General features: G+C 43.5%; 1 protein-coding gene across 2 annotated transcripts in view; it reads right to left on the reverse strand.

Moving 5' to 3' along the window:
• The window catches only part of cttnbp2nlb (CTTNBP2 N-terminal like b), an 81,917-nt gene extending 63,716 nt beyond the window's left edge, over positions 1 to 18,201 (reverse strand). For both annotated transcript variants that reach the window (XR_010968404.1, XM_068007676.1), the window contains exons 1-2: positions 18,116 to 18,201; positions 5,161 to 5,266 (exon numbers count right to left, since the gene is read on the reverse strand). Coding sequence is in view for 1 of the 2 variants with exons in the window: in XM_068007676.1 (XP_067863777.1) it covers positions 5,161 to 5,259 (99 nt within the window). In the remaining variant the exon portion in view is untranslated. The remainder of the gene's footprint in view (positions 1 to 5,160; positions 5,267 to 18,115) is intronic.
• Between the last annotated feature and the right edge of the window lie 6,622 nt (positions 18,202 to 24,823).

The raw sequence follows: 24,823 nt of genomic DNA on the forward strand, positions 1-24,823 counted from the left end.
TTTAGTAAACATTACGAGCTGGTCTCATCTGTCTTATAGATATACTGCCAGTTTACATTTGAACAGGCCAAACTATTTGGGGTGTTACTACAGGTGGTCCAGACACTACCCTCTCCCATAATAGCTCATGTTTAAAGAGAATTATAATAACCTACACCAGGAATCTCACTTTGACCCAACTCTACAAACAATGGTGAGTTAACCATCACTTTTAATTAAACATATGTACAGTCATGAATGTTTGGAACAACACACAAAAAGTGGACCCATTTTGGCTCTTAACAGAGACTACTATGTACCAAAAACCATGAAACATACAATATGACTGCACAGCAAGATGAATTACAGCAAATTTAAAAAGCAAAGATCTATGCTTATTTCACTTTGGACCTACATGCAGGAACATCCTGTGCCACCCTTTGCCTTAAGTCTACACCACTGCATATGCAATATATTAAGTTAAGAAAAAAGTAGTTTTCATTAAAGACAATTAACTTCTGTTAGCTACTGTCTGCCATCCATTCGCAGTTTTAAAACCATCACCATGGAGATGACTGTGCGGTGGTCACTCCTACCAATACTGTCATGGACAGATGCATTTGCGACAGGTAGATTGGTGAGGACGAGGTCAAGTAAGTTTTTCCCTCGTGTTGGTTCGCTCACCACCTCCTGACTCCCCAAAGCCTTTCCACCATCTACAAGGCACAAGTCAGGAGTGTGATGGAATACTCTCCACTTGCCTGGATGAGTGCAGCTCCAACAACACTCAAGAAGCTCGACACCATCCAAGAAAAAGCAGCCCGCTTGATTGGCACCCCATCCACCACCCTGAACATTCACTCCCTTCACCACCGGCGCACCATGGCTGCAGTGTGTACCATCCACAGGATGCACTGCAGCAACTCGCCAAGGCTTCTTCGACAGCACCTCCCAAACCCGCGACCTCTACCACCTAGAAGGACAAGAGCAGCAGGCACATGGGAACAACACCACCTGCACGTTCCCCTCCAAGTCACACACCATCCTGACTCGGAAATATATCGCCGTTCCTTCACTGTCGCTGGGTCAAAATCCTGGAACTCCCTTCCTAACAGCACTGTGGGAGAACCGTCACCACACGGACTGCAGCGGTTCAAGAAGGCGGCTCACCACCACCTTCTCAAGGGCAATTAGAGATGGGCAATAAATGCCGGCCTCGCCAGCGACGCCCACATCCCATGAACGAATAAAAAAAAAGAATAGGCATTTTAATGTGTGTACAGGGAAGACAGCCACAGTACAGATTACAGAAAATTCAGCACAGGAGTAGTCAATTTGGCCCACTGTGCCTCTTGTTGTACTTGGACCAAGCAGGAGCTTTCTATACACATTCCATTTTCTGGAGTCAAGTTGCAGCAATGAACAAATGGCAGTATAACTACACTCTAAATGTTTTGACAATTTCTACAGTCCAACTGGTTAGGTTCTAAACTGGGCAATGTGTTATAACTTGATCTAATAAATATTACATGTGGATCTGTATTGCTATGAACTGTACAGTAAATTAGCCAATTAAAACATATTCTGGACCACAGGTCCAAGCAATTGAGTAACCACCTTCAAAAGAAGAAATGTGGGGATTTAAAAAGTAATTTAATGGTGCTCTGGATTTCTACATCTTTGTTAGTGAGTCCCTGACCCAAGAAAGGTTGACTCAAAACTGTGCCAATTTCTTACAGGAATAGTATTTGAAGTCAACAATCTCTACTAGATCGACACCAGCATGAGTGAAAGCAAGACTGCAACTGATTCGGATAGGTGAAAACATTTCAATACACGCTCGCTGCACCCTGCTGCCTCACATAGGAAGCTTCTCACACTGGCTTTTCAAAAACTGCCTTCAATAAAATCCTGACTGCATATAGAATACAGTCACTAAGTTTCTGTTTCTTTAGCAGAGCAACGTCTTTTCCCAGGTCCTAGTCCTGCAGTCCAGTGGTTTTCAGCTTTAGTTTGGAAGAGAATATACAGTGCAAAAGATGGAACCCAGGTGTGAACAATAAACCAATGTTTTAATTATCCATACGGCCTACTTTACCTCCTTTGTCACCTTGAGCATCTACATAACCACAATCCCGGTACAATGTACAAGAAAAGAAACTGTAAAAACATCACACAAAAGCAGGCCTCAAAATTAGCACTCATCTTCCAGGTCAGCAGAATTTAGCAAAAAAATGTCAGGACAGGAGTGTAACTAGTCGGAAGAACCAATAGGTATGAAATTCCAATGCATGCTCATTGCACTGTGCTCCATACATAGGAAGAATATTTAATTGTTGTCAGCTGCTGGTCTTGCTCCCTGAGGTAGTTCTGCAACCTTAACTCCAAGTCTTAACTGGACAATTCTCCTGAGAGTATATCAGGTCACCTGTAATTAGTTCAGACACCCAGTAATGAAGCAGTACAGTCAGGAAGTTTACCTGCAACACTTGCGATCAAGCAGCCACAGATTGGAAGGTTTGTAAGGTATACATGTCCTGCGGAAGGCATCTACTTTATAACACAGCAGCTTTTGGTGCCAGCAATCATCAAAACCCTGAAGGTTTCTTTCCAATGACAACTGGCTGGGTTAGTTACAAAACATTCTGCATAACTAAATTGCTATAAAACAAATAGTATGCCACACCTAGCTAGTAGATCTCTGTATCACTGGAAATATAAGGATTTTCAGCAACAACTTAGCCTCTGTAGCAGCAAGTCTCATTACAGAAATATGTATATAATTTAATGAGGCCAAAATTCCTCTGGATTGCCACATAATAAATATTATGAATGGAATTTCCTATTTGCCTACTTATGTACCTCAGTACTTATTTCTGCATTAAACAAAGAAAACTGCTGGGAACAGAATTTTTGTAGATAATGTATTTATAAATACATAAGAGCGAGAGGATAACTAAAGAAAGAGTAGGGCCTATTAAAGACCAAAAAGGTAACCTATGTGTGGAGTAGAAGATGTTGGTATGGTTCTTAATGAATACTTTGCACTTGTCTTCACAAAAGAGAGGGACAATGCAGGCATTATGGTTAAGGAGGAGTGTGAAATATTGGATGGGATAAACTTAATGAGAGAGGAAGTATTAAGAGGATTAGCATCTTTGAAAGTAGATAAATCACCAGGGCCGGATGAAATGTATCTCAGGCTGTTAAAAGAAGGAAGGGAGGAAATAGCGGAGACTGTGACCATCATTTTCCAATCCTCACTGGATACAGGCATGGTGCCGGAGGATTGGAGGACTGCTAACGTTGTACCATTGTTTAAAAAAGGAGTAAGGGATAGACCGAGTAATTACAGGCCAGTCTAACGTTGGTGGTGGGCAAATTATTGGAATCAATTCTGAGGGACAGGATAAACCGTCATTTAGAAAGGCACAGAGTAATCAAGGACAGTCAGCATGGATTTGTTAAGGGAAGGTCAAGCCTGACTAACTTGATTGAATTTTTTAAGGAGGTAACAAGGAGGGTCAAAGAGGGTAGTGCATTTGATGTAGTCTACATGGATTTTATCAAGGCTTTTGACAAAGTCCCACATTGCAGACTGGTCAAAAAAGTACAAGCCCATGGGGTTCAAGGGAGAGTGGCAAATTGGATCCAAAATTGGCTCAGTGGCAGGAAGCAAAGGGTGATGGTCAACAGGTGTTTTTATGATTTGAAGGCTGTTTCCAGTGGGGTTCCATAGGGCTCTGTACTGGGTCCCTTGCTTTTTGTGATATATATTAATGATTTGGACTTAAATGTAGGGGGCATAATTAAGAAGTTTGCAGATGATACAAAAATTGGCTGTATGGTTGATAGTGAGGAGGAAGTTATAGACTGCAGGAAGATATCAATGGACTGGTCAGGTGGGCAGAAAAGTGGCAAATGGAATTCAATCCAGAGAAGTTTGAGGTAATGCATTTGGGGAGGGCAAACAAGGCAAGGGAATACACAATAAATGGAAGGATACTGAAAAGTTTAGAGAAAGTGACGGACCTTGGAGTGCATTTCCACAGAGCCCTGAAGGTAGCAGGACAGGTAGATAAGGTGGTTGAGAAGGCATATGCGATACTTTCCTTTATTAGCCGAGGCATAGAATATAACAGCAGGGAGGTTATGCTGGAACTGTATAAAACACTGGTTAGGCCACAGCTTGAGTACTGTGTACAATTCTGGTCATCACATTACAGGAAGGATGTAATTGCACTAGAGTGGGTACAGAGGAGATTTATGAGGATGTTGCCAGGATTGGAGAATTTTAGCTATGAGGAAAGATTGAATAGGTTGGGGTTGTTCTCCTTGGAACAGAGGACGCTGAGGGGTGATTTAAATCGAGGTGTACAAAATTATGAGGGGCCTAGATAGAGTGGATAGGAAGGACCTATTTCACATGGCGGAGAACTCAATAAATCAGGGGACATAGATTTAAAGTGATTGGTAGAAGGATTAGAGGGGAACTGAGGAAAAATGTTTTCACCCATACCCAGAGGGTGGTCGGGGTCTGGAACTCACTGCCTGAAGGGGTGGTAGAGGCAGAAACCATCAACTCATTTAAAAAGTACCTGGATGTGCACCTGAAGTGCCGTGACCTACAAGGTTGTGGACCAAGTCCTCGAAAGTGAGATTAGGCTGGGTCACTCATTTTCAGCACAAGCGGACACGATGGGCCGAATGGCCTCCTTCTATGCCATAAATTTTCTATGATTCTAACACTTCCTTGCCAAGTCAGCCTGAAAGAGGATAACGGGAAACAGAGTCTTTTCATGGCCTCGTATTAGATACTTGTGGATAATCAACTCCTCACCTGTAGTTCAGAGCAGACTTGAGCTCCATCTAGGCTGTCAGCTATGGGATATTGGGATAGGGAAATAACAAATGCAGAATTTTTTTTAAAATTAAGGTGCTTTATGGTAGGTTTGTGGCCCTTGACAAAAAGTTAAATGATTAACACCTCACAGAATCACCCCAAGCACAGCTCTACATAACAATTTCTCACATTTAGGATTTAATGGCAATTAGGATGAATATATTTGCCTTCCAACAAACTGCAAATCTCTTAACATTATGGTTTTGAGAGAAGTAAAACAAAATCTGTGACACCTACTTATGTGGGAAAATGTAAAAAGTAAAATTTGTTACACTTACTTGCAATGCTTCAATCACTACATCTCTTGCTTCAAGTTCTCCCTCAAGCACACTGAAGAACATCAACAATTCCGGCTTGCTGAGATTTTCCAGATTCATGTTGGCTCTGAAAAACAGAAATTTCAGCAACTGGTTATGGTTATTAGTCTAATATTCTCCCCCCTTCAATTTCACCTGATGCATGGTTTAACAAACATACTGTACTACGCATAATATCCCAGGTAGGATGACCCAGTGAAGATGGCTCCAATATTTTGATGGATCCTTCACGTTCAAAACACTGTCTTCCTCAATCTCTGAAACTATATCCACATCTTTAATCACCTCATGGATTTTTCCAACACTCTCCATTGTCGTCTCCCCAGTTACATCCTACATAGAAATTACAAGTCATCCAGATGCCATGATTTTTGTTCCCATCCCACTTCTCCACCTGTTCTGTTGTCGCCATGCTGCACTGGCTCCTGTGCCTCAGAAATCTACACTAAGACACTAGTCTTCAACTTCAAATCTCTCCACAGACTCAACATTCCCTACTTCTGCAATCTCCTCCAGCAATTATGTCCCTGTACGCATCCTCTGCTCCTATGACATCAGCCTAGTTTTCATTCCTTGCTCAACCACGATGGCAGGTCCTTTAGCCACCATGCTCCCTCCATCTGCATTTCGTTTGTCACAGCCCTTCCTACTTATAAAAGTCTGCTGAAGACCCTGTTCATTGACTATGGTGTCATCATCCCAACCATTCTTTTCTCCCTGCTACTCGGTAACCATTTATTGTCCTCCACCCTGCAGTGCGCCAAGATGTCTCTGTACATGAGGAGCTCTATAGAAATGCAAGTTGTTTCCAGTTGGGGTCACTGGATAGTAATCAAGAGCAGAAATCCTAGCTGATTGCTCCTCTGAAAATGCTGGCAAAGAAATTTACATTCTAGCCACCTTCTGTGTAAAGCATTTTTTCTCCCCTTTTATTATTTTAAATTTGTACCTTCTTGTTATAGGCTCACTGACCAGCAGAAACCCATCACTATTTAGCTTACTATAACCATTCACATCTTGAAGACCTCCATCAGATCATCCCTTAACCCGTTCTAGCGAAAATAGCCCAAACTTCTCAAGTCTCTCCATGACCCATCCCTGATAACATCCTAGTGAATCTATGCTACACCCTTTCCCTTGTTTTTATATCCGTCTTATAATAGAGTACCCAAATCTAGACACAATGTTCCACTGCAGCCTAACTAAGGTCTTGTACAAGTTCAATATTGTCATCTTGTTTTTTTAATTCCATGCCTCTGGAAACAAAACTGGATTGTTACAGTTTGCTTTTTTTGTGCCTTTAACGATCTGTGGCCTGCTCCTTAACTCCATTTTAAAATCATACCACTTAAGGTGCATTTACTTTCCTTATTCTTAGTTCCAAAATGTATCAGGATACATTTTTCTATATTGAACTATACCTGCCCCCAAGGCTATTTCCTAGTCTTTCACAACTCATCACAATTTACCACAACCCTAATTTGGAGTCACCAGCAAATTTTGATATTGTTCCTTCAATTCTTAAATCCAGGTCATTTGTTTGAAGGAATGCCCTGTGACAAAATTGGAATATTCTGTCCATGGTTTATTTTTCCTTTCTTCTCTTCACAATATTTGAGGTTAACATTGTTTTTTTTTAAAAAAGAACCCCAGTCTGGAAGCTGCACATTCTTTAAACCAGCATATTTATTCCTAGAATCAAACTGACTACAGTCAGATCCATGAACATAAGTTCATAAAGACTTTAATTTGAGCCGTGATAATTCTATTTTTTACTTCTGAAATTTACCAGTTCCGAAATGTTTGTCTTGTAATAGATTCAATTAAGTAACGCTCTGTAATCGAGTGAAATCGGTTGTGTTCACCTTTTGGTATCATTTAGTTTATTACTAAATAATCAATTCACAGGCTATAGTTCAAGGCACATAATCTGAGACTGATTTTTCTTCCACTGTCCAAAGAACAGAAGAACACGATAGCACTTATGACATTTCCAGTAAGCAAATTACAGTAACAAGGGTGCTCTGTTCAACTCTGTGCAATGCTACATTGCCAAATACTGCATGTATAAGGTTACATTTGGCCCATAGAGAATGAGGGCTCACTTACAGGACTGGTCCTTTGTGTTGAGCAGAAGAGTAAGATCTGATGCAGCCCAAAAATTGTAACAATCCAGTTTTAATATCTATAGAACAGCCTCTAGAAAACCACTCAGTCATGCTTCCTGGAAGACAGCCACTGATGTAAGCAGTGGACCTTGCAGGCACTCAATGCCAATTCTGTCTCTCCAACAACCTTCAAAAGCTCAGTAGCAGTCAGGGTGTGATTTCTGTGATAAATTTGGATAACCTAATTTTGTTCTGAAGGCAAAAATTTAATTGCTTAAAAAGGAGCACATCCAGCATTATACCTTGTTTGCTACAAGATGCTTGAGGGTAACACCCCACCATCTCAGTGTTTGATTTTACTACCATTCTAAATGTGACACTACCTTTTTTTTCCCCACAATCATTAGCCTATAGTTTTAAGACCGGTTAACTAATATTTTTATTAATGTAAAATAACCAATGTAATCTAGTCTAAAAATCTGGTAGTTAAGCCGTTTGTGTTTTTAAAAAAAACTTTATCTCTCCTAAAAGTGTCAACTCATGCAGACACCGCTCTGTGGACGCCAGAATCTTTGGGCACTTTGCTCAAGCGATTATCCTTTTTGTACAAGCTTAGGCAGTGAGTGTTGGGAGACTATTTGACCCTTGGGTCACCCGATCTTTTTTTCACCCAATGTCTAAACCCAAGCACTTTCCAACAGAAGCAGTGGATGATGATCAGAAGGAATCTTTGATAATACTTCTGTATGTTTGGCTGAAAAGTATAGCTGCTGATAAATCAGATTTCCTTTAAAACCAGCTACCTTATTGCCATCGAAAATATCTTTGTCCAGGAGGTGAAAAGTATGAAGTCCATTTATCACCAGACTTTATAATAAGAAAATCACATCCAAACCCAATTCACTATCAAGCAGACAACGTCCCTTCTCTACATATTTAGCTCAATTAAAAACTTGAAAAAACAAGTTTATCCTTGTGCATGATCGTTGAATCTTTAGAGAACTCTTTAGCAAAGAGTGTGGAATTGAATCAAGATGGGGCATTTGTGGCTAAATGTACTCCTATGGTAGCTGTAGTTTTCTAAATTATATATTCACCCCACTTGTGCCTGTTTACTGAACATTTTTTTTAAAAAACAGATTGGGTACTTTCCTCAATTCACTGTTTGAAGAACGCTGCTCAAATTCGTAAATCAAACAAAACCAGTAGGGTATCATAAAGTCGACAGAACATACATAAGCTTTCCTGGACTGCCTTTGTGCAGTCCATCATTCTAAAAATTTGATTCACAGAAGGGTGTCTGTTAACCTTCTCCCCACTTTTAGTTAAAACATCAAAAATCCCAAGAGCTTCTGCCCAGCATAGTCTGCCATGTACGAATACCACTTATTAAAATGTTAGCCTTGCACCACTACATCCTTTCATTCATTGGAAAGTTATTCAAGCTCAGCAGCAGAGTTAAATTTCAAGAACATGTACCTGCATTGCTGATTTCCACTTTTAGTCCTAGAGTTTCGGTTCTGCGATTAGCAGGAATCCTGCTGGTGAAGTGCAGAACTCAGTAGTGCAAACAAAGTGTGGTGAAATTGGCCTTTGCAGAAACTTATTTTTATCTTTTCTATTATTATAACTAAAATGCACTAACTGCTAGGCTTCTAAGGTAATGCGGTGGCATAGTGCCCTAAAATAATAGAACATGGGTTTACAACCTTGATCCTCCACAATGATGTTCCAAATCTTAGCCATGAGACAACAAAGGAACAGGAATAGGCCATTCAGCATCTTGAGACTATTTGGCCATTCAATTTGATTGTGGGGGGGGGGAAAGAGGAGAAGAGTTCCTGATTTCCACTACCCTTTGTGCAAAGAAGTGCTTCCTGACATCATCCCTGAACAGCCTAGCTCCTAATTTTAAGGTTATGCCCCCTTGTTCTAGACTCTCCCACCAAAGGAAATAGTTTCTCTCTATCTACCTTATCAATTTCTTTAATCATCTTAAAGAGCTCAATTGGATGGTGCATGAGACTCCTTTTCAAAAAAGCAAGTGGGAGAAACATAAAGCACTTTTACACTTAAAAAATTGCTCCCATCTTTGGAGAACAACTTCAATTGCATTGCTCTCTGTTCTAAATATTTTCATCAGGTGCCAGTCACTGTGGTGCTGCTGGGCTACAGTATATAATGTGGAGATATAATTGTTTAATAAACCACAAATACAAGGGACCAGCTGTCCATGTTTATTTTGCAAAAAGAAAAGCTGCCTTAACAGCAGATTCATTGACTCCTATTTTTCAGGCCTTTGACATTATCAGTTTCCTGAACATCAGGCTGTTTACACTAAGGTGTCCAGTTGGCAGGAGGGAAATTGCACATCTGCACTCCTGTAATGGAAAGTGCATTTAGTGTGTTCATTATTGATAAGTTTTCAAATTATAGCGAAAGCGATCGTTAAGAATGCTTCCCAGACAAACTGTAAGTAAGTTCAATGCACAAGGAATGTATAGTCCCCCTTAAGATGTTTATTACCTTATTACTCCAAATAATGTTGCCCATGTGGGCTGAATTAGAATTAGAAGTATATTAAAAAAGGGTGGAAAATGCAACTCATTAACTAGCCAGCACACAAATTACTCTCCAGCGTTGGTGAGCTGAAAACAGCTCAGCTTGCAAACAACAACATGCTTAATCCCTTCATTTCAGATCATTGTTCCTTTCTCTGCTTTCCTGCCACATCTGATCTTTTGTGACCCTGATGCAGCTGTTCCCTACTGAACAGACCAGTTCGTTGTCTAGTATATAGTAGTTTATCTCTTTCCAGATTTAACTTCTTCTGCTTCAAGTAAATTTTCATGAAAGTGACAAGTTAATTAAGGCATATTCAATCAAAATCCTAATTGCCTAATATTGCAAAATTTGTTTAAAATAAGAACTTTTCTGCACAAGATTTGAATTTAAACAAGTTTTTTCATATCAGTACTTAGATTGTTATAACACCATATAAAACTAATCATTCTGGTAGTTCTAGTACCTAGAAGAATTCAGACTTGTAATTTTGAAACAAGATCACTAAAATGTATAAATGAACTGTTAAACAGCCACTCACCAATCGCTGGCTCTTAAATTTATATTAAGAAAAATAATCTACCGGGTTGTAAAGTCACATAGCAATACTCCCCTTTAAATAGCACTAACCAGTAAACTTCAGATACACTAATATAAATTTCCTCACTAGCTAATTTCAAGACTTGCAATGAAGAGGGTGTTTTAAAAACCAGTTTTGTTCCCAGTGAAAAGATTTTTTAGCAAATGAAGGAATGAGGAAATCGAACTGTGGAAAATCTCCAAACCCTTAGGCATGACAATGTGCTTGCATTTCTAAATGCTGGAATGTATGAGACTATGTATCGTAGAGTAATGGACAGAGAAATATGTGTTGTACATTACGTACAAGCACACTCAGAGAGAAGCTACTGAACACACAATTTGTCCCTTGACTGAGAGGGACTAAGTAACTCACAAAACTGAGTGAGTTACATGGATTTCATACATTCATAAATTCTGTACTCAGTAACCTGTTAGTGAGTGTTAAGCTTAAATCTAGTTTTAAAATACATTAGTTTGAACCATCAAACTGGGGAGTGCCTTAATATTTCTTGTGTCTTTATGCAAAGTGGAATTCCTCTCCACAGATTTTAACTTTCATCTTGAAAAGTCAGTCAGCAGGAACTAAATTTAGAAATCATGAAATAAATCATGGGTAGATGGAGCCTCAATCATTGTGCTTTAATAATTTGCCATAGATCTGCATTATATTTTTAGCTACCTAACTTTTTGGTACTACAAACTTACTGCTGATCAATAATAGGGACCCACACTCCCTTTCAGTAGATTTAATTTCTTTTTCCATTCATTTTTAGGATTGATGCTGAAAATGTAAATAGGAGTTAGACTGTGACATTGTTAAATATACTATTTTTAAGAATTAATTGAGTCAGTTCAAGAGTCCAACAGGTAGGGTGAACTTAGCTCAACAAGCAGCTGATAAGCTGCACAGGTAACTGGTTCAAATCCAGCAATACTTCCATGAGCATTGGGAGGCCAACATGCACCTTAGGGAAGTCCCTAGAGAGAGAAAGTGTCACTCCATATCAGGAAAACAAAGGCTCTATCCATTTACATTTTTTGAGCAGCTTGGTTTGGATACTCAAGTAAAGTGACTGGTAGATTTCCCAGCTAACCAAATAAAAACCATACACGAGATATATATATATATATATCATTGCTGTGCCCCACCAGATTTGGATGTTGAAAAATCATTTATTACTGGGCAATAATGAACAGGGTTTTTAAAAATCAGGCCAGTGATCATTTTGGCTTTCAGCTTGGTAGCATGGTAAAACAAATCACTGATATAATAGCCCAGAATGTGCTGGTGTGGGGCACCTCGCAGGTTTTTTATGCATTAATATGGGGTGGCGCCACAAACTTGCTGTTATTTTACCTGCAAATTATGGGACAATAAATCCATGATATACCCACAATCTTTCATTCATTATTGTTTATTCTTGAGTAACCCATGAAGAGGAAAACAATGGGCAAATCAGGAAATGGCAGATGCATTAAACAAATATTTTGTATCTGTTTTCACAGTAGAAGGCACAAAAAGCATACCAGAAATAGTGGGGAACCAAGGGGCTGATGAGAGTGAGGAACTTAAAGTAAATATCAATAGAGAAAAAGTATTTGAGAAACTAATGGGGCTAAAAGCCGATAAATCCCCTGGACCTTATGACCTACATCTGAGGGTTCCAAAAGAGGTGGCTACAGAAATAGTGGATGCATTGGTTATGATCTTCCAAAATTCCCTAGATTCTAGAACCGTCCCAGCGGATTGGAAGATGGCAAATGTAACCCCACTATTCAAGAAAGGAAGGAAAGAGAAAACAGGGAACTACAGGCCGGTTAGCCTGACATCAGTCATCGGGAAAATGCTGCAATCCATTATTAAGGAAGTGAAAGAACATTATAATATGATCAGGCAGAGTCAACATGGTTTTATGAAAGGGAAATAATGTTTGACAAATCTATTAGAGTTTTTTGAGGATGTAACTAGCAGGGTAGAAAAAGGGGAACCAGTGGATGTAGTATATTTGGATTTTCAAAAGGCATTCGATAAGATGCCACTTAAAAGGTTGTTATGCAAGATAAGAGCTCATGGGGTTGGAGGTAACATATTAGCATGGATAGAGGATTGGTTAAAGGACAGAAAACAGAGGGATAAACGGATCATTTTGAGGTCGGCAGACTGTAACTAGTGGGGTACCGCAAGGGTCGGTGCTTGGGCCTCAGCTACTTATAATCTATATTAATGACTTGGATGAAGGGACCGAGCGTAACGAATCCAAGTTTGCTGACGATACAAAGCTAGGTGGGAAAGTAAGCAGTAAGGAGGACACAGAGTCTGCAAAGGGATATAGACAGGTTAAGTGAGTGGGCAAGAAGGTGACAGATGGAGTATAATGTACGGAATTGTGAAGTTATTCACTTTGGTAGGAAGAATAGAAAAACAGATTATTTTTTAAATGGCGAGAAACTATTAATTGTTGGTGTCCAGAGAGACTTGAGTGTCCTGGTACAAGAAACACACAAAGTTAGCATGCAGATACAGCAAGCAATTAGGAAAGCAAATGGCATGTTGGCCTTTATTATAAGGGGGTTGGAGTACAAGAGTAAAGAAGTCTTATTACAATTGTACAGGGCTTTGGTGAGACCTCACCTGGAGTACTGCGTACAGTTTTGGTCTCTTTATTTAAAGGAAGGATAGACTTGCCTTAGAGATGGTGCAACGGAGGTTTACTAGATTAATTCCTGGGATGAGAGGGTTGTCTGTCCTATGAGGAGTGGTTGAGTAGAATGGGCCTATACTTTCTCAAGTTTAGAAGAATGAGAGGTGATCTCATTGAAACACAAGATCCTGAGGGGGCTTGACAGGGTAGATGCTGAGAGGTTGTTTCCCCCGGCTGGAGAGTCTAGAACTAGAGGGCATAGTCGCAGGATAAGGGGTCAGCCATTTAAGACTGAGATGAGGAGGAATTTCTTCACTCAGAGGGTTGTGAATCTTTGGAATTCTCTACCCCAGAGGGCTGTGGATGCTGAATTGTTGAGTATATTCAAGGCAGAGATGGATAGATTTTTGGACAATAAGGGAATCAAGGGGTATGGGGGTCGGGCAGAAACGTGGAGTTGAGGTTGAAAATCAGCCATGATCTATGTGAATAGCAGAGCAGACTCGAGGGGCCGTATGGCCTACTCCTTCTCCTTTTTCTTATGACTTTTTTTGGGTTTAATTATACCACTATACAAAATTTAATGATTTGGAAATGGTAGCACCCACAATCTTTAAATGTGCCAAGGTAAAATTCTAAATTCAAGGTTTTGCAACGTTATGTGAACAATTCACAGCACCAATATTAGATTACGTGGTGATCAAAGAAAAACACATCAAGGACATTGGCAGTGAAAATGTATGTTACAGGCTAAATGAAATGTCAACTTCTACAAACAGACATACCCCTTTCAAAAAAAAATGAAAGGCAAGTCTCAGCTTCACAACAACTTGCCATTTATAGAATGCCTTTAACCTAGTAAAACGTCCCAAGCACTTCGAAGGAGCGTTATCAAACAAAATTTGACACCGAGCCACGTAAGGAAGTATTAGGACAGGTGACCAAAAGCTTGGTCAAAAAGGTAGGTTTTAAGAAGCTTCTTAAAAGGAGGAGAGAGGGGGAAGGGGGGTGGAGTGGTTTAGGGAAGGAAGTCCAGAGCTCAGGGCCTAGGCAGCTGAAGGCTTCAATGGCGGGGTGATCTAAATCAGGGATGCGCAAGAGGCCAGAACTGGAGGAGCACAGAGATCTTGGAGGGTTGTAGGACTGGAGGAGGTTACAGGGATAGGGAGGGGCGAGGCCATGAAGAGATTTGAAAACAAGGATGAACATTTTTAAAATCGAGGCATTGCCGGATCGGGAGCCAATGTAGGTCAGCGACCATAGGGTGATGGGAGATCCGGATTTGGCGTGAGTTAGGATCCGGGGAGCATTTTAAAATAAAGATCAAACAACAGCAAAGAATTACAATCAACTGTTTTGTTTTGTTCCATCGAAGAGGTTCGATAGGGTAGATGTAGAGAAGATGTTTCCACTTGTGGATGAGACCAAAACTAGGGGCCATAAATATACGATACTCACTAATAAATCCAATAAGGAATTCCATAGAAACTTCTTTACTCAGGGAGCTCCCACAGCTACCTTGATTACACTTCCTCCCACCCCGCTTCCTGTAAGGACTCTATTCCCTTCTCCCAGTTTCTTTGTCTCATCTGTTTTGACGATGCCACCTTCCACACCAGTGCTTCCAATATGTCTTCCTTTTTCCTCAACTGAGGATTCCACTCCACTGTAGTTGACAGGGTCCTCGACCGTGTCTGTCCCATTTCCCATATATCTGCCCTCGTCTCTTCCCCTCCCTCCCAGAACCATGATAGGGTCCCCTTGTCCTCACCGTCCATCCTACCAGCCTCCACATTCAACGTATCATCCTCCGCCATTTCAGCCACCTCCAGCGCAAACCCACCACCAAACACATCTTCCCCTCCCTTCCTCTTTCAATTTAGTATACCGTATTCGTTGCTCACGATGCGGTCTCTTCTACATTGGAGACACCAAACGCAGATTGGGTAATCGCTTTGCTCAACACCTCCGCTCAGTCCGCAAGGATGACCCTGACCTTCCGGTCACTTTCCATTTTAATTCTCCATCCCACTCTGACCTCGGCCTCCTACACTGTTCCAATGAAGCTCAATGGAAGCTCGAGGAACAACTCCTCATCTTTCGTTTAGTCACTTTACAACCTTCTGGACTCAACATTGATTTCAATAACTTCAGATCATAACCACTGCTCACCTTTTATCCAGACAGTAGGTGCTGGTAATGGTCCTGCTGTTGCCATTTACAGCTCCTCCAGACCCATCTTTTGTTTCTTTACTTGTCCCATTACCATCCTCCGTGCCTTGCACCATCATCCCTTTCGTTCTTTCTTCCCCTCCCCTCTTTGCCTGGCTCTGCACTTGCTTAAAAACTGTTCAATCTATAACTTCTGATGAAAGGTTATCAACCTGAAACGTTAACTCTGTTTCTTTCTCCACAGATGCTGCCTGGCTTGCTGAGTATTTCCAGCATTTTCTGCTTTTACTCAGAGAGTGGTTAGACTGTGGAACTTACTGCCACATGGACTGGTTGAGGCAAATAGCATGGATGCATAAAGGGAAGCTAGATAAAAACATGAGGGAGAAAGGAACAGAAGAATATGTTGATAGGGTGAGATGAAGTAAGGTGGGAGGAGGCTCGTGTGCAGCATAAATACTGGCGTAGACTTGGGCCGAATGGCCTGTTTCTATGCTGGAAAATTCTATGTAATTTGTTGCTTTAATGGGTTTTTTTTTAAAAACAAAAGCGAAATGAACATTAAGAATATTAGCTGAAAGAGGTACTGAAACTAGCTATTGGAGTGCTGAAGTGTTTAGAGAGGCAGTCATTAACACAGGATGACTGACAGTATAGGTTAATTCAAAACCCTCACACTCTCTGGCTTAGTCACCATCTCATTTAACAGTACTGAACGTTATAATTAGTACCCACTGATTAAACAAAAGTATTACGACAAAAAATGCTTCAAATATAACAAAAAGGATGTTAATCATAATTCTCTGATTTCAAAATTGCTACAGCTGGTTAGAATCTCAAAAATGGATCTTACTTCAAATGTATATTCATGAGCTTGTTATAGCATCAGTGTGATCTACAGCCAACTATTGTACAGTACAATGACAGCAAAGCAGAACTTGGAATAAATCAATAAATAACTGCTATATAATAATTCACATGCAATCAGACCTTCAGGATTAAGGATTTATATAGGACAATGAAAAATTAATTAAAAAATGATAGTCAGAGTAATTCAGATTATTAGCCAATCTCCAATTAAATTATAAATCAGAAAAACAAATTAAGATTTTTTTTTAAATAAAAGATTTGGTGAACAAAATGCCTCAACGAGAGAATACCCTTTTTCTTTCTGAAATTAATGGTCCTCTTAAGAATTTGCAACACATGGCACTAAAACATGTTATTTCACCAAATTGCAATTGTTATTTACTTCAATTTTCATCAAAATAGGAATTTTGCCCCGAAACAGCAACACACGAGCAAAATGAAACTGTTCTGAAATTCCTCTTTTTTAAAAAAAAGTATTATTTCCTCTTTATTAAAACAAAAATATGGAACTTTGAGCTTTGCTAGACGAAGAATACCATTTGTATTTCCGCTCTCAAAACAGAAAGAACTCAAAATTACATTGCCCTTTTTCATGCCTTCAGGGTGTCCCAAAGCACTTTACATCCAATTAAGTACTTTTGAAAGTGTAAGAACTTACATTAATTTCGCATCTATCACGACTTCAGGGTGTCTTAAAGCACGTTACAGCTAATTAAGTGCTTTCTTATCGTGTAGTCACTGCTGTAATGTGGGAAACGCAGCAGCCAATTTGCACACAGCAAGATCCTACAAACAGCGATGAGATGATGACTAGATCATCTGTTTTTTTTTCCCCAGTTATGTTGTTTGAGGGATGAATATTGGCCAGGACTCCAGGGGAAACTCCCCTGCTCTTCTTCAAAAATAGTGCTGTGGGATCTTTTACGTCCACCTGAGAGGACTGACGGGGCCTCGGTTTAACGAAAGACGGCAACTCCGACAGTGCAGCGCTCCCTCGGTACTGGGAGCGTCAGCCTGGATTATGTGCTCAAGTCTCCAAATCACGCAGGTAAACGCGGCAGCCAATTTGTGCAGGGCAAGGTCCCACAAAGGGCAAGCAAGACCAATGATCAGTTTGTTCATTTGTCTTAATGGTGATGGATGAACATTGGCCAGGACACCGGGAGAACTTCTATGGTCTTCCTCAAATTTAATGCTTTGGGCTTTTTTTTTTGGTTAGGCTATGCATTATTTCCTGTTAAGTAATGTGCAAGCACTAGATTTACCAAATAACCACTGGACTTTTCTTTTTACTCCAGCTGCAGTTTGCTCTGTGTTTGGCTCCTTAAGACAGTCGCAAAATCAGTGCAGATTCACTCACCCTCCCTCACTTGGTGCAATGCCTCACTTACATAAATTCTCTTCACAAAAGGGGGGGGGGGGGGAATCAAGTTCGGGGAGAGATTTAAGCAGAAATGGTCAGTCTTTTTTTTTCCTCAAAAGAACACACTCAGTCCTCATAATTATTTTAACTTGGGAACCTTTTTTTTGTTGCTCAAAATAAGGCTTGAATCCTTTCCAAGTGTGGAAGTTGAACCAAAATCACAGATGGATTTTTTTTAAAAAAAGAGGATGAGCTGCAGATTTAAAAGAGGAAACTTGTAGATTGATAGAAAAGAGGGGGGGGGGCTAACGATTTTTAATTTAAATGTATAATTAATATTTTTTTCTTTTAAAAAGAGTCCCCTGAAGCGGCGCCACATCAAATGTCCCTCATTTCAGCTTCTTTTGCCGACACAAACTTTTGACTGGAGAAGAACAAAATAAATGCTGAGGAATTTTTTTTTAAAATAAAATTATAAAGTACTGAGGGAGGGGGTGGGAAAGGACAGAAAAAAAAACCCATCAGAAATCACCTCAGAATTTACACTAACATAAATCAACACAAAACATCAATAATAATGAAGAAGAAAATATTTTATTTAAGGAATTAGAACTTACATTTAGTGTTTTGTTCTTCCCTCCTCGCCGAAGCCGGGTTAAAAAGATCCGACTCAATCTCAGCTTCTTTTTCGCTCTCTCACTTTTTTTTTTCCGCCCGCCTCTTCGCTCCAGAAACGTCATCGACCCGCCCCCCCGCCCCTCTCACTCGTTGACTGACAGCTACTTCGTCCAATCGAATGCCGAGGTTCGTGCGGACCCGACCAATCGTATGGTTCGGAGGGGGTGGAAGATATTTTCGTCCCGCCTCCTACCGCGACCTGTCGATCACGCAGTGCGCAGGCGCGGAGGGTAGGGGGGCGGGGCCGCCGATCCCCTTTGTTTATCGCTCGCTTCGCAGGCCAGCGGCGGTTGGCTTGTCACTTCCGGTGGGCGGGGTCTTTCTTTGATACAATCTTTGGACCCAACTTGCATCCAACTCTCAAGGTAGTTCCTTTATTTGTTTATATGGTTATATTATAACTTTAGATCATTTGCAATTTTAATTAAGTGTCAACGATTTGCATTAAGGGGAAAAAGTTGAAAACTGTGAACTTGTTAAGTACAACATGGTGTTCCAGCAACAGCTTGCATTTATATAGCGCCTTTAACGTAATAAAGGCAAGAAGAATAACTTTGTTTTTAGAGAGAGCATTCGGCATGTAAAAGAACCTCTCAGCATGCTTCACAAAGTAGAGAGGTGCACACTGAGCTGGAAGTGAAGAAATTTAGATGGAAAGACTAGGGGTATGAATTTAAAATTGGTTTTTAGGAGTCTTTTGAAGATAGGATGGTGGAGTAGTTTTGGAACTGTGTGTGTGTGTGTGTGTAAAATGGCTCACATTGGCCACTGGTGTTGGATCAGAGAATGAACAGTAATCCAATTGTAGAGGAATGGAGGATGTGTTTAATTGGGTGCATTTGGATAGTTTCAAATGGTTGTACTTCAAAGGAGAGGTGTGATGGTATAAAGTAATGGTGGCCAAGCTTTTGAAACTCTCAAGTCCGCCTACCAACATAGAGAGCGAGGGGTGGGGGGAGGAAGAGGGAGGCTGAGCTCTGGGGGAGGGGTGGGGGAAGAGGTGAGCTCTGGGAGAGGTGGGGCGTGGGGGAAGGCTGAGTTCTGCTAATGCGGGGAGGGGGGGAGAAATTGAGCATAGGGAGTGGCGGGTGGAAGAAGTCTGAGCTTTTAGAATGGGGTGGGGAGAAGAGGCTGGACAGGTGCTAAACAAAGAGTCACACTTCAACTGTAGGAGAGCACCTTGCAGTCGATGGAATGCAGCTTAGCAACCCTGGATTATGGTTTTATGCAGAAGTTGGTTTTGGTGGGGTCAGCAATCCAATTAAAAGAATTACATTATTCACATTGAATTGTAACAGTGCAGGTTTTCTAAAAAAAATTTTGGAGTGTGGTGCAACTGAGGAAAGAGCATTTTTGAATAAATAAATAGCTCAATGCACCTTTCGGTTCTGCCTATCACTCCAGAGCAGCTATGGCAGACGTGATAAGTCATACGATTGCCGTACGAGGCCTTGGAGAGGGTGCAGAGGAGATGTACCAAAATGGTACTAGGGATGAGTGAATTCAATTAAGTGGAGAAGCTGGAAATGTTCTCCTCGGAGCAAAGAAGGTTAAAGGGAGATTTAATACAGGTGCTCAAAATTATGAGGGGTTTTGATAGAGTAGATAGGGAGAAACAATTTTTACTGGCAACAAGGTCAGTAACCACAGTGAAGATGATTGGCAAAAAAGCCAGGTGGGGCGATGTGGACACATTTATTAACGCAGCGAGTTATGATCTGGAATGCGCTGCCTGAAAGAGCAGAGGAAGCAGATTCAAGAGTAACTTTCAAAAGGGAAGGGGATATATACTTAAAAAGGAAAAAATTGCGGGGCTATAGGAGAAGAAGAGGGGGAGTGGGACTAATTGGATAGCTCCTTCAAAGAGCTGGCAGAGGCACGATGGGCTGAATGGCCTCCTGTGCTGTACGGTTCTGATTTGTTTTTGAAGAGGATTGTCCAGAAATTTAAGAGGTGAATTGGACACCAAAAGCCCATTTTCTCGCTTGCTACACTGTCTCATGATCTAGAAGGGATTGGTTAGGAAGCTTTATTTGTTTGTGCTCCTGTGCGTGAGGGCGGTCTTTTAGTTATTGGGTCACCGTTGCTCCTAAGAGCATGCAAATAGGATTTCACGACTTCCCCATGAAGGTTTGCTTATTCAAAACACAAGGCAGTGAAGCTCATGTGTGGACCTTGGGTGCTGTGCTGCCTTCCATAGTTGAATAGCCTGCAGATATTTGGTGTTGAGCTCATACGTTGAAGTATGGCCAGTTGGGTGAGGAATCAGAGGTCTGCTGGTGCCTTTAGGAGTGGGGGAGATAATTGTTGGAAAAGGGGTAGGGCCTGCCTTTACCTTGACCACCCCAAACCACGACAGAACACTTACAAACGAGGCGATATGTCAGGCAACACTTCTTCACAAAAACGTTCCTCGATATCTTCTGGGTAGGGTAATTTTTAACATTTAATTCTCAGAATGTGGGCATCAGTGGAATGGGCAGCATTTATTGCCCATCTCTAGTTGCCCTGAAACAACAGAGTGGCCTACTTCCGAGGGCAGTTGAGAGTCAACTATGTTGGCGTAGGACTGGAGTCACCTATAGGCCCAGACCGGGTAAGGATGGCAGGTTTCCTTCCCTCGAGGACGTTAGTAATGGAAGCACAACTTCTTGGAGCCGTGTATACCTTTGTGTGTGAGTGAGTGACTGTTTTTAAAACTGGTACTTGGGTTTGGGAAGAGGTGTTTGACAGCAAGGTGGAAATTCAGCTTCAAATATAAAATTGTAAACAATTTTACAACACCAAGTTATAGTCCAGCAATTTTATTTTAAATTCACAAGCTTACTATTGAAATTGCTGGACTATAACTTGGTGTTGTAAAATTGTTTACAATTGTCAACCCCAGTCCATCACCGGCATCTCCACATCAAATATAAAAGTGAAGAGTAGGGAGGCAGTGCCCTCTCCTGGAGGAACCCAGCACAATGCCATGTGTACTGAAACCATAGAGCTGCAGTAACTACAAACAGTATACAGGAATGGACATGAATGAGGCTGGAAATATGTGGAAAAGCAGTCTGCATCCTAAAGGAGAAAGAACTTGCATTATCATATCTCGTGTTGAATTAATTCAATATCAGTGTCCAACCTTGGCCCTTATTCGTTCCCCTTCCCCTTTAGTGACTGAGCCATTAGCTACCTGGCTGCTACTGATTGGGGTTCCCTCCCTAAAACCCCTTATTTCATTTTTAAAAACTGCATTAAAACCTGCCTCTTCGGCCCATGCTGCATAAATGCAGCTGGTTGTTGTAATGTGGGAGGGCGTACAATGCAGGGACGGTGTCGCTTTGAAGGGCATGAGATAGAGTTGCAATTGAATGCTGCTAAAGTTCTAATCCATTACTTCAGAAAGCAGCCAATGTGTTAACTCCCTCAACAGAACAGGTTTCAGACTGGTTTCCCCTTGTCCACTTTATCCACATTGGTGGACTCTGGGTGTTGAGGGGGTGGAGGGGTGGGGAGTTGAAGGAACTGGCTCTTATTCTGATTGGGAGCCATTTAAAGACCAGATGTTTACAGTTTAACTAGTTTGCCCATCTTTGGTAACATTTTTAGAATCACTGCATTGTTAACCCTCTAAAGCCCCTCCTTCTGACGTATTTCTGAAATGTCGTTTTTATCAGCTGTGTGTGATTTCTATTTTTTTTCTGTAAGGAGTCTTGCAACACCAGGTTATAGTCCAACAGCTTTATTTAAAATCGCAAGTTTTCGGAGGCTTCCTCCTTCGTCAGGTGAGTGTGGGATTCCACGAAAGGTACCGCGTATATATGACTATATATGGAATCCCACACTCACCTGACGACGGAGGAAGCCTCCGAAAGCTTGTGATTTTAAATAAAGCTGTTGGACTATAACCTGGTGTTGCAAGACTCCTGACATTTGTCCACCCCAGTCCATCACCGGCATCTCCACATCATGTCTATTTTTTTCTGTTTAGAATATCGCCAAGATGAAAACAGCATCTGTTCAAGTTGAAACTGTCAACAAAAGTAAGCTGTTGTCTCTGACTGATCCCAGGTAGGTACAGTGTGCACTCCAAGCGGAACAGGCTCAAGGGGCTGAATGGCCTACTCCTGTTAGTAACTTCATTATTTATTTTATTGACTTAAAAAATGTCTGGGATAAGGTCGACATCTGGGCACCTCTGCATTGGCCTCAGTCCACATTCTGTGCAAAAATAGGCTGGGGAGAAAGAGATCACCTGATGGGAAACTTTCTTCCCCCCCACTCCCCCCACTTCTCTCCTCCTCCCCCCCCCTCCCCGCCCACACTTCTCCTCCTCCCTCCCCCCCCACTTTTCCTCTCTTCCCCTCCCCCCCCCGCTTTTCCTCTCTTCCCCTCCCCCCCGCTTTTCCTCTCTTCCCCTCCCCCCCGCTTTTCCTCTCTTCCCCTCCCCCCCGCTTTTCCTCTCTTCCCCTCCCCCCCGCTTTTCCTCTCTTCCCCTCCCCCCGCTTTTCCTCTCTTCCCCTCCCCCCCGCTTTTCCTCTCTTCCCCTCCCCCCCGCTTTTCCTCTCTTCCCCTCCCCCCGCTCCTTTTCCTCTCTTTCCCCTCCCCTCCCGCTTTTCCTCTCTTCCCCTCCCCCCCGCTTTTCCTCTCTTCCCCTCCCCCCCGCTTTTCCTCTCTTCCCCTCCCCCCCGCTTTCCTCTCTTCCTCCCTCCCCCCCGCTTTTCCTCTCTTCCCCCTCCCCCCGCTTTTCCTCTCTCCCCTCCCCCCCGCTTTTCCTCTCTTCCCCTCCCCCCCGCTTTTCCTCTCTTCCCCTCCCCCCCGCTTTCTCTCCTCTCTTCCCTCCCCCACCCGCTTTTCCTCTCTTCCCCTCCCCCCGCTTTTCCTCTCTTCCCTCCCCCCGCTTTTCCTCTCTTCCCTCCCTCCCCCCCGCTTTTCCTCTCTTCCCCTCCCCCCCGCTTTTCCTCTCTTCCCCTCCCCCCCGCTTTTCCTCTCTTCCCTCCCCCCCCGCTTTTCCTCTCTTCCCCCTCCCCCCCCCCGCTTTTCCTCTCTTCCCCCTCCCCCCCGCTTTTCCTCTTCTTCCCCTCCCCCCCCGCTTTTCCTCTCTTCCCCTCCCCCCCCGCTTTTCCTCTCTTCCCCTCCCCCCCCCCGCTTTTCCTCTCTTCCCCTCCCCCCCCCCGCTTTTCCTCTCTTCCCCTCCACCCCCCCCCCGCTTTTCCTCTCTTCCCCTCCCCCCCCCGCTTTTCCTCTCTTCCCCCTCCCACCCCCCCCCCGCTTTTCCTCTCTTCCCCTCCCCCCCCCCGCTTTTCCTCTCTTCCCCTCCCCCCCCCCCGCTTTTCCTCTCTTCCCCTCCCCCCCCCCCGCTTTTCCTCTCTTCCCCTCCCCCCCCCCCCGCTTTTCCTCTCTTCCCCTCCCCCCCCGCTTTTCCTCTCTTCCCCTCCCCCCCCCGCTTTTCCTCTCTTCCCCTCCCCCCCCCCGCTTTTCCTCTCTTCCCCTCCCCCCCCCCCCGCTTTTCCTCTCTTCCCCTCCCCCCCCGCTTTTCCTCTCTTCCCCTCCCCCCCCGCTTTTCCTCTCTTCCCCTCCCCCCCCCGCTTTTCCTCTCTTCCCCTCCCCCCCCCGCTTTTCCTCTCTTCCCCTCCCCCCCCGCTTTTCCTCTCTTCCCCTCCCCCCCCGCTTTTCCTCTCTTCCCCTCCCCCCCCGCTTTTCCTCTCTTCCCCTCCCCCCCCGCTTTTCCTCTCTTCCCTCCCCCCCCCGCTTTTCCTCTCTTCCCTCCCCCCCCCCGCTTTTCCTCTCTTCCCCTCCCCCCCCGCTTTTCCTCTCTTCCCCTCCCCCCCCGCTTTTCCTCTCTTCCCCTCCCCCCCGCTTTTCCTCTCTTCCCCTCCCCCCCGCTTTTCCTCTCTTCCCCTCCCCCCCCGCTTTTCCTCTCTTCCCCTCCCCCCCGCTTTTCCTCTCTTCCCCTCCCCCCCCCGCTTTTCCTCTCTTCCCCTCCCCCCCCCCCCGCTTTTCCTCTCTTCCCCTCCCCCCCCGCTTTTCCTCTCTTCCCCTCCCCCCCCGCTTTTCCTCTCTTCCCCTCCCCCCCCGCTTTTCCTCTCTTCCCCTCCCCCCCCGCTTTTCCTCTCTTCCCCTCCCCCCCCGCTTTTCCTCTCTTCCCCTCCCCTCCCCCCCGCTTTTCCTCTCTCCCCCTCCCCTCCCCCCGCTTTTCCTCTCTTCCCCTCCCCCCCCCCCGCTTTTCCTCTCTTCCCCTCCCCCCCCGCTTTTCCTCTCTTCCCCTCCCCCCCCGCTTTTCCTCTCTTCCCCTCCCCCCCCGCTTTTCCTCTCTTCCCCTCCCCCCTGCTTTTCCTCTCTTCCCTCCCCCCCCGCTTTTCCTCTCTTCCCCTCCCCCCCCGCTTTTCCTCTCTTCCCCTCCCCCCCCCGCTTTTCCTCTCTTCCCTCCCCTCCCCCCGCTTTTCCTCTCTTCCCCCCCCCCCGCTTTTCCTCTCTTCCCCTCCCCCCGCTTTTCCTCTCTTCCCCTCCCCCCCCGCTTTTCCTCTCTTCCCCTCCCCCCCCGCTTTTCCTCTCTTCCCCTCCCCCCCCGCTTTTCCTCTCTTCCCCTCCCCCCCGCTTTTCCTCTCTTCCCCTCCCCCCCCGCTTTTCCTCTCTTCCCCTCCCCCCCCCGCTTTTCC

Source organism: Heptranchias perlo, chromosome 27, assembly GCF_035084215.1.
Source record: "Heptranchias perlo isolate sHepPer1 chromosome 27, sHepPer1.hap1, whole genome shotgun sequence".
In the NCBI taxonomy this organism is placed as follows: Eukaryota; Metazoa; Chordata; class Chondrichthyes; order Hexanchiformes; family Hexanchidae; genus Heptranchias; species Heptranchias perlo.